General features: G+C 46.1%; 1 protein-coding gene across 1 annotated transcript in view; it reads left to right on the forward strand.

Annotated features, from left to right (window-relative positions):
- The window catches only part of LOC119432592 (neprilysin-4-like), a 50,566-nt gene that overhangs the window by 11,746 nt on the left and 23,428 nt on the right, over positions 1 to 15,392 (forward strand). Inside the window, exons 4-10 of the mRNA XM_049658310.1 lie at positions 405 to 566; positions 2,008 to 2,097; positions 3,944 to 4,143; positions 4,801 to 4,995; positions 10,750 to 10,836; positions 12,627 to 12,685; positions 15,161 to 15,386. Coding sequence (XP_049514267.1) covers positions 405 to 566; positions 2,008 to 2,097; positions 3,944 to 4,143; positions 4,801 to 4,995; positions 10,750 to 10,836; positions 12,627 to 12,685; positions 15,161 to 15,386 — 1,019 coding nt within the window. The remainder of the gene's footprint in view (positions 1 to 404; positions 567 to 2,007; positions 2,098 to 3,943; positions 4,144 to 4,800; positions 4,996 to 10,749; positions 10,837 to 12,626; positions 12,686 to 15,160; positions 15,387 to 15,392) is intronic.

The following is a 15,392-nucleotide window of genomic DNA, read 5'->3' on the forward strand; positions in this document are numbered from 1 at the left end:
CCGGCCGCCGGAGTGGGACCACCACCTTAATATCGTTCACGTAAATATTGAATAAAAGATGACGCAATATTGATCCCTGCGGAAATCCGGAGTTCATCATCATTCGTGGACTGAATGTTAAATCCATACTGATGCAGTGAGATCTTTCATGAAAATAGTTCTGAAAAAATCAGAGCTAACGAAGGCCCATGAGGCATGACAGACAGTAGGGAGGTGGCATGAAGCAGTTGTAGCACAATATCTTAAAGTTGGTACATTCAATTATACTAGATGCAAGTAGGGGGGGGGTTCTTATTTTTGCTTTTCGAATGTAAACTTCTGCTTCGTCACCTTTGCTTTTTGTTTTGTTGCAACCTTGTGGCATGAGTCGCCCAACTGCGCTTGTCTTTTGGAATTACTTGTAGCGAAATTAATCAAGAAGTCCCTGAGCAGAACAGTGGAGCCTTGCGACGACTTTTACGAGTACGTGTGCAGCGGATGGAAGAAAGCGAACCGCATTCCGAGCGACAGATTTTCGTACGGGGCTTTTAAGGAAGTGGACGAAAAGCTTTCCAAGGACCTGAACGGTGAGAGTGCTGTCAATATTGACACGTGTACGCATCTTTTTCCGGGGACTGAATTTCACCCGCTAACAACTTAAAGGTATGGCTCAGCGCAAGGCGCGCCTGTATGATTTGGAACTTACTCGAATGATATCGTTGATTCTATCTGTTGTGTATGTTGTCGCCTAACTTTGTGTAATGTGATTGTATGCGCGACAAGAATTGTGTAGTACTTTCTGGAAGGCACGCGGGCAGCAGTGATTACGCTGGAACCATAGAGAAGGAAATGTAATTGTCTTTCTCTATGCTGGAAGTTTGACGAGTCATGTATAAAATCCGACGCGCTTGACCAGATTTTCGATGATCGCCGGCTGTGTTCGACGCTGCTGTTGTGCTTTGAGGGCCACTTGTTTTGCTGGGCACAGATTCGCTCAATAAGGAGTGAATGTTTTCAAGTCGCACTTTTGAGAGTATGTTATTATACGCTGTCATGACAACGTGAGAATAAGTGCCATGTTAAGGGATCTCGGCGATTTACTGAGACTCGGAGAGAATTGAAGCTGAAGAGTGGCTTCAAGTGCCTCGAGAGCGTGACTTGAAATATCTTGGTCAGAAGTAATACATGAAATAATCATGAGATCAAGGATTTTTGTGCTACTTCCAAATGCACAAGTATATAGGCCAGACGCAGCATGATGAACATCTTGTTTCGCCGTATAAGTATGGGGAACTGTTATGAAGTTAAAGCTAGTTTTTGTGCTAATAATTGACATAGTTGTAAGTTCTTTTGTTCAATTAACAAGTTCGACCTTCTGCATATGGATTTACGTCATTTTTCATTTTGTGTTTATTTGTGTTGTGTATTGTGTTCTTTTTTGTGTTTCTTGTTGACCTTTCTATTTGCACGTATGCCATTCCAGCATGGCACCCATATATGGGGCCTGAAATATCATAAAAATAAGTTCCGATTTCTGCTTTTGAAAAAAAAAAAACACGTTATGCGTGTTGCTTTTAGTTAGCGATGATTTGTTCACACGTGACGCATGTCCAGGAATTGGTCATACGTCGGTGACTAAAATGATTAGTAATTAGTAAAAGTTCGCAAAATACAATCAAAACATAAAGGTCGACAAATTACTGTACAATTTAGAAAGTCAGCTATAAATAAATCGTGACTGAAACAGTATTACAGCAGAGAAAGTAATCCTCGTAATGCAAACTGATGGATCCTTCAGGGAACACGGGAACTTGTGGATTGCAAATCTGACTCTGGCAGCGGTCAGACTGTACAGCTCCAAGTAATAATAAGTTATTAGTTATTTACTCTTGCTTTATTTTTATTTTTCCTCCCCATTTTGTCTGCGTCTTTCACAGCGACGTAATTTTCTCTTGCGTTTATGTGACACATCTATCTGTCACTGTTAGTACGAGAGCTGAAACGCTGTGCATGTGAATCATCTTACAGAAATACTCGGCAAGATACCGCATCGCGGCGGCTTCAGACAGACCGTCACAGAAAAACTTGGCATTGCCTACAAGGCCTGCTTGGCCAACGGTACGAAATGTTGACGCACAGTCTCTGCTTTTCGTCTCTTCATTTCTTGGCTCGTTTGCCTTAGTACTTGCCTTTGTGACTATCAAATGCTTTTTGCATTTGAAAGTTTCCGTACTCGAAATGCTTTCAATACGTGGTCCGGTAGTGGCAGCTGAATATATTCCAGTGTTATACTGCGTTTCTTACCCGCTGTGGTACCTTATTTGCATATGGCGTAGCGCTGCTGAGGTTGTGAACTCGATCCCTGATTCGGATGGGGGCGAAATGCAAAAATAATCGTGTACTTATATGTAGGTGCGCGCTAAGGAACCCCAGGTGGTAAAAATAAATTCCGGGTCCCCACCTATGGCATGCCTCATAATGATATCGTGTTTTTGGTTCGTGAAACCCCAGGGTTAGAATTCTACTACGTTTGCTCCGAGACAGGCTGTTACGAGGGTGCATGCGTGCTCGTGCCATATCTTTTACCGATGTCAGACGGGCGCTTTTGATCGCTATTGAGCCAGATCTGGATCGTGATAATTAAGCCGTTTCCTCTGGATTATTTTTGCAGTAGAGGCGTATAGTGCAATACTACTCGAGGTAGAAATTAGACAAAAATGCCTTGCCAATATAACCATTAACTTTATAGCCATGTTGTTCATCCACGCTGAAGGATTGGACCCCGTACTTACGAGGAGTTCATAAAGTTTCCAGGAACGCAAAAAAATTGACGCTGATAATGTTTAGAACGTAACGAATTGCGGAAAATTGCATACAAAAAGAGAAACTCAAGTTGCGACGATGGTGACTGTCACGCCCTTAGCGTGACCCATGAGTGACGTATAACTGTCTACACCTTACCGTCTGGTGACCACGAAGCAGAAATCATGCTCAGCACCGGAAGAGCGATGACTGCGAAGTTTAATTTATCTGCCAGCGTTTAGACTCATGTTAACAAACGGGCCTTCACTCGGAACTCTTCTTCGACATCACAGAGTGGAGCGCAAAAACCAAGCCCTTTGCGATGAAAATACATTGTGGTTTGAGTAAAGCTGTTCGGGGACTGCTACCCTTCTATGACAAATACTTTACTTGCGAAAACCCTTTTACTCCATCGCATGCGAGTAAGCTCCTGGCGACGTATTTAAATAACTTAAGTTCGCTCTGAGGAACCAGCGCTGCTCACGAGGCACTACGTCAGTTTGAGTGTAAAACTAAAATATGCTCCGGTAGACAGGCCACGAAAATGGCACGATATTTTGAACAATCACAGACGTTTGCTTTAGCCCGTAGCGTCCAGCCAAGCTCTGCCCATGGTCATGCGGGTTGCCAGCAGCCCATGGGCTCCGCGACTTTCTAACACTCCGCTATCCAGACAGGCCAGGAGTTGGACAAATGCGCCTGAAGATTAGTGGTGAACTTGCTGACACGAAATCACAGCACGCGGTACTGAAGGCTCTTTCCCCGAGTCGCACTAGGATGTGTGTTACGGCGCAGCTGTTGGAACGCGAAGTTTCAACTTGACCCAATAGTATCGCCGCAGCGTAGTGGCTTTGAGGTGCAGCGGCCTCTTTAGTCAAGTGGCGGCGCTGCTATCCACTTTTGAATCTAGATGGAACGTTTAGTAGACTGTTCCCGAATACGGGGTTTAATATTAAGGAGAACCATCTGGCGATCAGTTCGTTATGAGAACAAGTGTCCACCGGATGTAGTGGCACGCAACATCCGGGCGCTTGTTGACGAGAGGCAGTTCTCATGCTCGAAAAACTTCGCGAATACTGTTTATGAAAGACTATATGAACTATACGTGCTCATAGTAGGATGTGAACGCGATTGACAGTCCGTTAACGCTGCTACGTAACAGATAACCCTGATTGGCGAAGCTTAGACGAATTAAGAGCGATCCTAGCAGAAATGGGCTTTGCGGAGTGGCCGCTCGTCAGAAAGCTGAAGAGAAAGCCATTCAGCGACTACAAGACGGTGCTGCTGAAGACGGGAATGGCGCCGCTCTTCAGCATGTCCGTGGCAAGAGACATGAAGGACCTTTCACGCAACATCATCAAGGTAAGCTCACGTTAAAAAACATATGGTGATGCGGCGACACGCATCGCTCCTCAAAAAGAATGCCCCAGACACGGTGCAAATATAAAATGTGTTGTTTTAAGACTAAATGTAATTTTTAAAACTTGCCGGGAGGCAGATAACACAATTCTAGTGCTTGAGCTTGATTGCTTGGAGAGGCGGACATTACTTGCAGGGGAAATAAAACGCATAATTGTCGAATGAAGAAATCTTTAATAATTCAGCTTCTAACTCGTCATTTTATTGCACATGTTCTAATTTGCGAATTGCGCCCAGTAATCATAGCTTTTTTTTATAAAACCGTGAAAACTGGTAAGTTACGTTTTTGAGTGTTTCTAGTCGTATTAACGGCTTCGCCGTTAAATTCGTGCGGTGAAGAGCGCTTTCGGCGAAGCTCTACAACTTCTAGTGTATAATCGAAATTCTCAATCGAGACTAAATACTTCGCAGTGGGGTACTAAATTCCAAGACGACTACCATCTTAAGAATCACGCGTGCCACGATCAAAGGTAAAGTTCTGAGATGCCGGTCTCAGCGCCACTGCTTCCACCAACGTCATCGGTATCACAGGGGTATAATAGCAGCGGTAGTACATAGTCTCTGACAATTGAGCGAAAAATTGCGTTTGCTGTTTTCTAGCTCGACCAAATCAGCTTCTCACAAATTGGACGAAACGAGCTCATGCAACCGAAGAAAGAGATCTACAGAAAAAGCGTGCGAGCATACAAGGCTTTGATCCGAACGGCTCTGCGTCTCATCAATCCGAAGCTGAAGGCTGGCACTGTCAATGTCCTCGCCGAAGAAATATTTGCTTTCGAGAGCGAGATAGCCAAGGTAAGAAAAGCACGAGAACAGTGGTGATGAACGTCGGATAATTTTTTTTTCATTCAATCCGAAGCTGAAGGCTGGCACTGTCAATGTCCTCGCCGGAGAAATATTTGCTTTCGAGAGCGAGATAGCCAAGGTAAGAAAAGCACGAGAACAGTGGTGATGAACGTCGGATAATTTTTTTTTCTACGGCAGGCCTAATGCCAATTTTTTATTCGAACAGCATGTAACCTAGAAATTAGGATTACGACGTTCGTTGCTTGTTCGCGACACTTTCTGGCGAGTACGTGATCTTTACTTTCCACGTTATCTTATTTCATAGCACGTTTTGTTTTTCAAAGGCTTGATCTGTGAGTACCCTTGTATGCGGGTCAGATGAGCTTGTACGAACGAAGTACACTGCCTGAGAGCAAAACGACGATCAAGACCGGTTCAAGAATAGTGTTCGTAATATGAAAAATTATTGCAGAAGTAACGGTTCGGACGACGATGCAGGCCTTATGTGACGACAGGAAGCACCTATTCTATTTTCGATTACTCCTATGGTCGTGTTCTGCTGCTGGCCCCGCTCTTTCGACCTTCGTTACTCTAAACACGGCAACATTTATAAATGGCGCACCTATAAACATTTTTATATTAGCTGACGCTGCTTGGCCTAAACAATGTCAATTTATCCTAATAATACTAATATGTCGTATAAAGATTACATCAATCGGAGCGAAATTCGCTGGATACAGCTATATTTTGTAACTGAGACACCAGGCGTTATGTTAGAGCATATAAAACATGATGAAAGGGCACAATGCCCCTGACATGTTTAAATTAACGTTGGTGCTACCAATTGGACCTAAGGAACCAACTAACATCACCAAAACATCGCAGCTGTCGCGGTTATTTACGGTAAGGACACCACTTACTCATTAAAATATGTAACCGAATAAAGGTTTGAATATGTTTAGATCCTATTGGAATAGTCTTGTACTAACATGAACGTACTGAAGGTATATAGCACACAAAGTGTTTGGGGGCCGCAATTTGTCAGTGTTGTGCCTATGAAAGCAGAACAGCGGATCCGGCCAGGAAACTCTTAACAGACAAATATATATATATATATATATATATATATATATATATATATATAATTATATATTGTAATGAAGAGAATGACTCACGGAGGCTCCCGCGCTCGGACTGCGGGCGCGGGCAAGAGAGAGGAAGACGAAGAAGTAAACCAGGCGTTCTGGCGGAAGGCCGATTGTCTGTGCTTCCATTCATTACAATGGCGCAGTCTACAATGAACCTGCCTTAAGGTGTTCCAGCCTTCAGTGTTCCTCGCACGGTGCTTCGGCGTGCCGGGTCCCTCCTTCCCAGGAACGCCGTTCACGCTTCCCCCGTTCGCTGTACTAGGGAACGCCGTTCACGCTGCCCGGTATGGAGCCCGCCACCCTACCGTCGCAGGTACCCACTGCACCGTCCGGGGACGGCGTCCAAGCCTCCTCGGCGGCTCTCGGACAGGGATGTGCTGATGCCCTCGTCCACGCCATCGCCGAGCTGACACAACAGCTCCAGGATATGACGACCGCGTTCGCGTCCGTCGGCGGTTGCATCCTGCCGGGGAACGCCGTCCACGCTTCCCTGCCGCCGGCGTTCGTGGAAATACCAACGTTTCGCGGCTTTCCAGACGACGTCACCCTTTGGCTCCGCAACATCAATGCCTTGGGTGATCGTCATGCCTGGCCCGACCACACAAGATGGCTGGTTGCAGCACAACGACTATGCGGTGCCGCCTAGGCACGGGAAAGCTATGAAGGCATCAAGCAGCTTTCCTGGTCTGCATGGAGCGCTGCTCTGATAGCTGCTTTCGGCCCGCTTCCCTATGCCGGCGGTGAGTCCGCTCAGCACAGTTCTGCGCACGGCGCTCCGGAGAGCTATATATATACCGCTTCGATCCTGCGGCAGGTGTGCCCAGCAACGCCTCAACAGGGAGAGCCGCAGGCTGCCCCGCCGTAAGTGCCGGCTCACCGGCTGTCGTCGTCGGCTCTACCGAAGTCGGTGGGACAGCGCTTCGGGCCCTCCGTCTTGGACCTGCCCTGCCTGGGAACGCCGTCCACGCTTCCCTTGGCGAAAATAACATGCCCGGCACTTCTTCGACTCCTCAGCCTCCAAGGTATGCCGTCGATGCTTCCTTGGTGGTAGAACCGGCTGCCACGACTACCACAACGACCGCATTATCCATGGACACCGGCCCTGGTACCTCGGGCAGCTGGACAAGCAGCCCGGCGGAGATGAGGCACCGCGATTTCCAGCAGCCAGCGGGAATAGCTCGGCAAACCACTGCTCTTGCTGTGACCTACCGCCAGGTGGCCTCCGAGCTTACGCATTCCAGAAGAGCCGTTCAACCCATAACACCTGTTGGCGGAAGCGAAGTTCGAGTTCACGAGCGACGGCCGTCTACGCCTCTGAACATCGTGGATCCGTCGAGCTGCGATGATGGGGAGCTACCGGTCCGCAACCGTGATCTGTCTATGGATTGCGCCGACGATAAACTTCTGGACCCGCCGGAGCCACACCTCGGGATTTCGCAGCAACCGTTGGCTGAACGTGCGACCATTCGCTACGCACTGAGTGAGGTCTCACTAAAGGAAGCCCAGGCGGCTGGCATCGCTGAGACCGTAATTATCAAAGACCTCATCGTGCCACCTAAATGTCCCCATCATACGAACAAGATACCACAGACTAAAGCGCAGAAACAGCTGTTCCCTGGTTCAAGTGCGGAAAATATCGCGGGCTCTGACCAGGCATCGCTGTTGACTCCGCCTTCGGACATAGATGACTCGGTAGCAGTCGGCATATTGTGGAGCTTCGCCGATTCGAGTGCATTGGCGAGCCTTGACCCGTCACCGGCAACGTCGCGAAGAGGCACACGATGGTTGAGCACAGCATTTCGCTGTGTGCATGGCGCATCAGTGCGGCCAGCCACTGTGCAGTGTGCCGTGCTTTGCCAAGTGCGACCTGAGCGCAACACTCAGTGCCGACCCCCAGAAAAGCTGGTTGCGCACAGGACGGCCCTAACGATGACGACTCCCATTCCCAAGTCATGTCGATTATAGATGTGCATCACCAGCACGCTCTCCGAATCACCTGAGCTATCTTCGGCAGCGTGGCCGAGTGTAATGAAGAGAATGACTCACGGAGGCTCCCGCGCTCGGACTGCGGGCGCGGGCAAGAGAGAGGAAGACGAAGAAGTAAACCAGGCGTTCTGGCGGAAGGCCGATTGTCTGTGCTTCTATTCATTACAATATATATATATATATATATATATATATATATATATATATATAGAGTTCCCAGTGGATTACATCGTGTAAAGAACCGAAATGCGTTGTCGGTACTATTAATGCCGTATGTGGTGCGTCAGATATTGCGATCGCGAAGGAAGTTTTGCGTCGTACTTTTTTATACGCGCTCGAATGACAGCGGTATCGCGAGGTGAAGCACACTCGGTGGCGTATACATTTTCAGGGGGGACAGCGCTAAGGACGTGGATGACATCAAGGCACATAAAGAGTAGACACGCTGCACTGTTTTTTGTGGCGTATCACGTGCCCTCACATCGTCGTTGTCCTTAGCACTGTTTTAACCCGCGCATTAGTAACGAACTAGCTGATGTGTAACGAAAAAGATGCACCACAGCGAAGCGGCAGATAGATTCAAAAGAGAATGTCGCTGTAGTTTGATTTAGTTTTAACGTCAGTTCAGTGAAATGGTGTCTGCATTTCGACTTGTCCCAGATGGCTTGTGCCAGAGGTCAGGTGCATCACAGAGGGCTTCAACTGTGTTGCCACCTGCCTACGCTCATTCGCACTAAGTACTGTACAGCCTTAGTACGCAGAACTGAACTATCTGTTTTTCGTATGAAGTTACAAGGTTGTATATTCGATGGTGCATACTTTTTATGTCCCCACCTCCCTCGATAACGGTCTACCTCCACAAACATTTGCAGGCCATTGTAAAAAAGTTTGTCTCGAAAAAAATTGCATTTTTCTTATAAATGCAACGCGAACTATCGAAATTGTTTTAACAGTTGCCTCTCGGGGTTTTTAGCTGTTTCGTGAACATTTTAACAAATGATAAAGATGGTCGTGGAAGAGACGAATGCCGTGCGCGTGCAGTCAAAGAAAAAATATTTTGTATTACGACTACAATGCCGAAGCTGAAGGTACAGACAGAGAGGCACTGGCAGATACAGAGGGGCGGCCTTTCACTGGGAAATAGGTGAAAGGGACGAAAAAAGTCGCAAGCCTGCGCAGCACACGCAGCACAGTCACACCGTAAGCTGGTGGAGCGGCACAAGAGTAGCTCCAAAGTCTCTTCGCCTCGTTTTGACGAGAACGATCTGAACTGCGAGCCCGGCGTCGACGGCGAGCCGCGGCTTGTAATGCTCTCTGCACAGCAGTCTGCTAAGCCCCATGATGCTTGGCAGCGCAGGCCTGTGACGTTTGCAGGCACCTTAACTAGATGGCGCCACCATACTGGCGGAGGCTGGGGATCGCGTTTTTTTTATTGCGCGCCTCGTCTGAATGGCATCTCGTCGTCTGCGCATGCGCACGCTGCGTTTGCAGGCGCGTTAACTAGATGGCGCCACCATACTGGCGGCGGCTCGGATCGTCTGCCGCCTGCGTTTAAAGCGCATTTTTCCGGGGCCCGATAGCCACCCAGCGGGCGCGGGTTCGATGCCGGCGGGAACCGGGTACTTTTTTCGCATTTCCAGCGATAGCGGTTACATTCGCCGGACGCCGTCGGCGGCAGCGGCGGCGGCGGCGGACACCATCGCGAACCGAAACGGCCATTGGAATGAGCCCATAACAGTTTACGCTGTAAAACAGATTAGGGTGAATATCTACAAAATAGATCTTACGCTTAACCTGTCTGTTTTATTTTTTATTTCATCATTCGTCATTAGTACAGAAGGAGGTCCCGGAGTTACAAGAACTGTCAGGGGGACCTCCTATTAGTAATTTAACAATGCAGTAAATAATACATTAAGACAACATAGCAGCAACAGACATCAGAATACACGAAGTTAGTGAAGCAAATAATCAAATACAAGAAAGGTGCTTACAATAATTGAAGTTCAAAACACAAGCAAATGAAATGCATACAGCGTATGAATAAATAAACATGTAGTAATTGACACCAGATGGTGTCAATTGGTGTCAAGAACACATGGCAGCCAACTGCGATGTTGAACATAATATTAACGACAGTAGCCGTCCAATGGCAGAGGGCACTAATGACCGAAAAACTTTGTAAATTCGGCCCCAGGATATATAGAAAAAATTGTAATGAATGGTAATACAAATGTTCAAACATTTGGTCGTTCGCTCACAAGCGCTCGTTTGCGCACGTCGCTGGGCAGTTCTTGCACGTTGTTCGTGAAGTTCCTGCACAATAGTGTCCATTGAAGATCTGTGTGCATCGTTCAGTCTCTGGCTGTGCATTTCGGTCGTTACGAAATTTATTTACTCTTTGCTGGCACCTCTCGTTCAAAAACTTTTGCCGTCTATTATTTTGATGTTATCACAAGAAGCTATTTCAAGCCTACGGCTTCGCTGTGTACGAATACAGCGAAAGATATACGATCACTGCTCTTGCAATGGATGTTCAAGCGGCCACGTAACTGGTTTAAGAGTACGCATTTATGGTTTATACGTTGAAAAATACACTGACGAACTTCATGAACTGTTTTTCTCTTGCCAGAGGACCGCCTCTAAGGAGGAGAGGCGGAACACCTCAAAAATATACAGGAGGACGACAGTACGCGAACTTAAAAAGACGCTTGCTGGAGTAAGTAAATTGCACAATCAGTTTTCAATTTAAAATAAATGACGAACAAAGATTGTGAATGCTTTCTTGATAAAACATCGTAAAATTCAAAATAGAGAGACCTGCGACAATGCAGACATCGTTCAATAGTATTTTTGTCCACTAGAGTAACGTTGCCTAACCTAGGCATGTACTTTGCAGCAGAACTAAAAAGCAGCTTTCTGTTAAGCGAAATTTTTTTTTCACGCATAGTTATGCTCTCAGAATACATTTATATGCGGGGAAGTACAGGCAGTTGTAACTTCCAAGTAAGTATTAGTGAAATCAAGCATAGTTATTGGAGAAATTAAAAAGTATCGAAATTTTAGACGATGCCTTCGTCTCTATCGATCTCTCATAGAAAGTAAAGAATGTAGAGAAAGGAGATAACACGCAATGAACACTTGGTAAGTTACGGGATTTAATTCTACATTCAGAAGAAAATTTAAGTGCTGGAAAGATGTGATTCATTCTCTGGTCGTGTCTATCGAAGGGTTAACCGAAAACTGCAGCCATTTGACAATACTACGGGTAGCCTACAAAGAAAAAAAAAACACATGAGACCAAATTCACCAAGTTAACACATTTTGTAGGAACTATTCGTTTTGAGCTTGACGCCCACGCTAGTAAGATATTCGCTGTTCCGATCGGTCAGCGGTCATTCTTAGAACTGCTATTACAAACCGGGCTTGTGAACATGGGCTGTGGTGCGCAGGTGATAATTCCAAATGATAGATTGATAGAAAGAAATGATCAAGAGCAGATTTTTAGCCATGTATGAAGCTCTTTTTAGAGAAATAAGTGTTTGGTTTTCTTTTGTAGCGCCTATTTATTATTAATGGTACATTGTACATTATAAAGGGGAAGGGAAACATGCAGGGACATATCACTGTATAATGGGCGCAGTACTGATAACAATAATGGTAAGTAAAAAAAATCTGGTGCTTTACGTGTTAAAACTACGATCTGATTGTGAGGCACGCCGAAGTGGAGGAGTGTGGAATAATTTTGAGCACCCGAAGTTCTAAAACGTGCGCATAAACTTAAGTGCACGCGCGTTTTTGCATTCCGCCCCCATCGAAATGCGGCCGCCGTGGCCGTGATTGAACCGGAGAACTTCAGATAATCAGCACAGTGTCATATCTACTAAGCTGCCACGACGGGTTAACGTGCTTTTATAAAACCAAAACGCAGATTTAAGAATCAGAACACCAGTGCAAACGGCAACATGAAAACTAATTTACGGTGGTAGTTCACGTTCACCCAAGCAATTTTAAAAAGAATGGAATCACTGATATCAATTAAAGAAGTCAGTAGGTTATTCCATTCAATAAATGCTCTGGGAAGAAATCACTAGGAGCACGTGACGGTGTTAGAGTAGGGTACATTGTTCCTATGGCGGTGATCGCCACGAGCAGAATGTGACTGGCCATGGATAGAAGCAAAGTGAATGGATGATAGTAGGATTAGCACCACACTGCAATCTTTGATGTTATGTTTTATGAAAAAAAGTAATGCGTGCTTCCTTCCCGGGAACAGGTACTAGCAAATGGTTCCGCAACAAAGAGATGGATGATACATATTTCATTCATACAAGTACTGCTGCCGTTCAGACTTCCAAAGCATTTATCAGGCGAATACCTTGTTATAGTAGATTGTTCAGAGAGCTTTTAATGTTTTGCTATGTGCGCATGCAATAACGCGCTCTGTTGATACCTCGCGACTCGAAATTCAAGTTCACTATTATAGATCTCTGTTCCTGTTTTGTTCAGCTGCCATTGTTGGAGCTCCTGAGGAAGGTGTTTGCATGTGGTGAACATAACGCTCAACGAAAATGAACCAGTAGCAATTATGGCCATGCGCTACTTCGCCTCGACAACAAACTTCTTGAAGAGAGCGAGCACGTAAGCACGAGTGTATTTATTCTATAGTAGTGTATTTTAGAGGTCGGTCGAATAGATAAGTTTCTAAATAAAGCAAGTTTATCGGTGAAAAAGCCATCACTCCGAAGATTGACTACACCGATGAATATTGTCTAATTTCCAGGAAGAATAGAAAAGAACACACCACTTTAATGATGCAAATGGCATGAAAACAAAACAGCAGACTGCACTGCAGCCAGCCAGAGAACGAAACATTTTTGATTAGGAAACGGCGAGGTATTCGAAAGAAAAAATACTAATTCAAATGTTACTGCGGAAATCAGTAATCCACCGCAACAAAAGTACCTTTTGAAGCGTAGTTCCTTCTTTAAAGTAGGTGCAGACATGACTAACTATTATTGGTTCAGAGAAGTTGCCAAAAGTTTCGAGCAGCCTTTCCGTGTTCTATCTCTCTCTCTAGTTTTCATCCGTATAATTGGCCATGAAACCAATATAAACCAAATGACGATCCAACTCGTATTGTAGATGTCGAATTATAGACGACTCTGATACATCTACTTAGATTTGGCAGTAAGTCGCGGAGTAAATTTGATTGATGCCATGAACAAGAAAAAAAATCTGACATAAATCAATGTACATAAAGTTGTAGGAAAAGGTACAGTAATGACTTCTGTAGTAGCATGAAAGGTGACATTCCACGCCTGACTATTTATGACATTTACAGCCTAACATACTTGCCAAGATAGCGACGCGATGAATGTTGGAGGGATCTTGAAGCCTTTCTTGCGTGAAGTAACGGCGACAAAAAAACAGTATGCCAGACATTTTTAGAACTCAGCAGGCGCCCGTTTCTGCGTTGAGCGTTGGCGTCGTCCCACGGCGTAACTGAGCGAACGAGCACAGCGAAGAATGAAAGAGCGAACGAGGAGGGCAGCGGGAGAGAGAAAGAGAGAGTGTTGAGAAGAGGAAGATGCGCTATTTTCTGCAGCCCTTTAGGGGGCACGACTCAGCGCCTTGGGGAAGGAGAGGGGGATATAAAGATGGTGATAGCCAAGTGAACGCGAGTGGGAAAGCGGAGGAGGGTGCAGTGAAATTATGAGGCAGAAAGCGGAGGGAAGAGGGTAGAGCGAAAGAGTGAGAAGAAAAGCGTAGTGCCGCGCAACACGAGCGACGACCGCTACGTGGCGCTAGAGTACCGCGCCGTCGTCTGTTAACCGATGGCATGCGGCGAGCGCGTCCAACGATACCTTATATGGAAACAAAGCACTGTGTGAGCGTAGGTCTGTCTGCGGCGGCTTCTGTGAATCGCGCCCACGGATCACCCACGCGCTGCCTATCGCGATCTCCCGATTAGCGAGGTAGTCGCGCCTCACTTTGCTCCGTTTACAACGTGCCGCACAAGACAGATTGTCCGCGCCAGCCAATATATCGCGAAATGAAAACACGTGTAGAGCTGCGCTCAAGTTTCGCATTAGGAAGTATCGTAATTGAAGGTGAATTTTTTATAATACTAATGCGGTATTTTCATGGATTTTGAAATGTGTAGCTTGGACAACATTAAAGAAAAATAAGGTACGCTGTGCAACACTTGTTAATCTTTCTACATCACATTGCTCTGGACGATTTGCGGCAGCTTCGGCTTCCTCGGCTGGCAACTTTGAGAGACCCTGTTGTCAGTTTTGTGGAATAGCTCAGTAGTACCAAAAAAGTTAAAGCTATATCTGTCTCAATTTTGCCACATTACAACGTACAGCCTATGCAAAAAATATTTAAAAAATTAACCTACAGCGTGCATTACCGCAGCTGACTCTGGAGCGCGTAGTCAGCCTCCTGTTGCATTTGGACGCTGCAAGAAGCTGGAGGTACGATAGGGAACTTTAGTGTGCCGCATGTGATTGAGCGTTACATTCACGAACGCTTACTTATTTCTTATTGGAAAGAGCAACAACGCGGCACGCCACTCATGCGGATGTGAGCAAAGTATAGAGCATATTCTATGCCATCCATCAAGTGTCAACGATATGCTATGCGTAGCAGTCTTAGCCGATTAGGCGGCCAGACAGTTCGCGCAAGCAAATGTCCTGAGAACATGGCGGAAAATATTTAGTATACGCGAGACCGCAACAACACTAATGCTCTTCTGAAAGCAACTGTGCTATACAAGGCTGTATGTACACTGACTCTCCAACTCTCCCCCTTTTCTTTCCTCTATCGCCACTTGTAAGGTAGCCAACCGGACGCCATCATAGCTAACTTCCTTGCCTTTTTAATTCTTTCTCTTTCGGAGCAGGGAAGTAAATTCTTGTGCTCGCCCTCTCCTCCACCCAGCCATGACTCAACAGCATCCACGATCCTACCAGCTTCCTTTGTTTTGACAAAGGCTTTACTAACCTAATTTTTCGTCTTTGTATCTTGGTATGCAGGCGAGCTTTGTTCAACTACATGGGTTGGCGTGCGGTACTCTCGAAGGCAAGCCACGTTTCCAAACGATTCCGAGACGCGAAGCTGAATTTCAATAGAGCTGCCTTTGGACTGGAGAAAGAACCTCCACTCTGGAAGACTTGCGTCAAGCTGATGTCAGCCTTAATGAAAGAGGTCGTCGGTCGTCTTTACGTCATGAAGAGGTTCACCGCACGCGCGAAACAAAACGTAAGC

The sequence above is a fragment of the Dermacentor silvarum genome, chromosome 11 (genome assembly GCF_013339745.2).
Source record: "Dermacentor silvarum isolate Dsil-2018 chromosome 11, BIME_Dsil_1.4, whole genome shotgun sequence".
Classification (NCBI taxonomy): Eukaryota; Metazoa; Arthropoda; class Arachnida; order Ixodida; family Ixodidae; genus Dermacentor; species Dermacentor silvarum.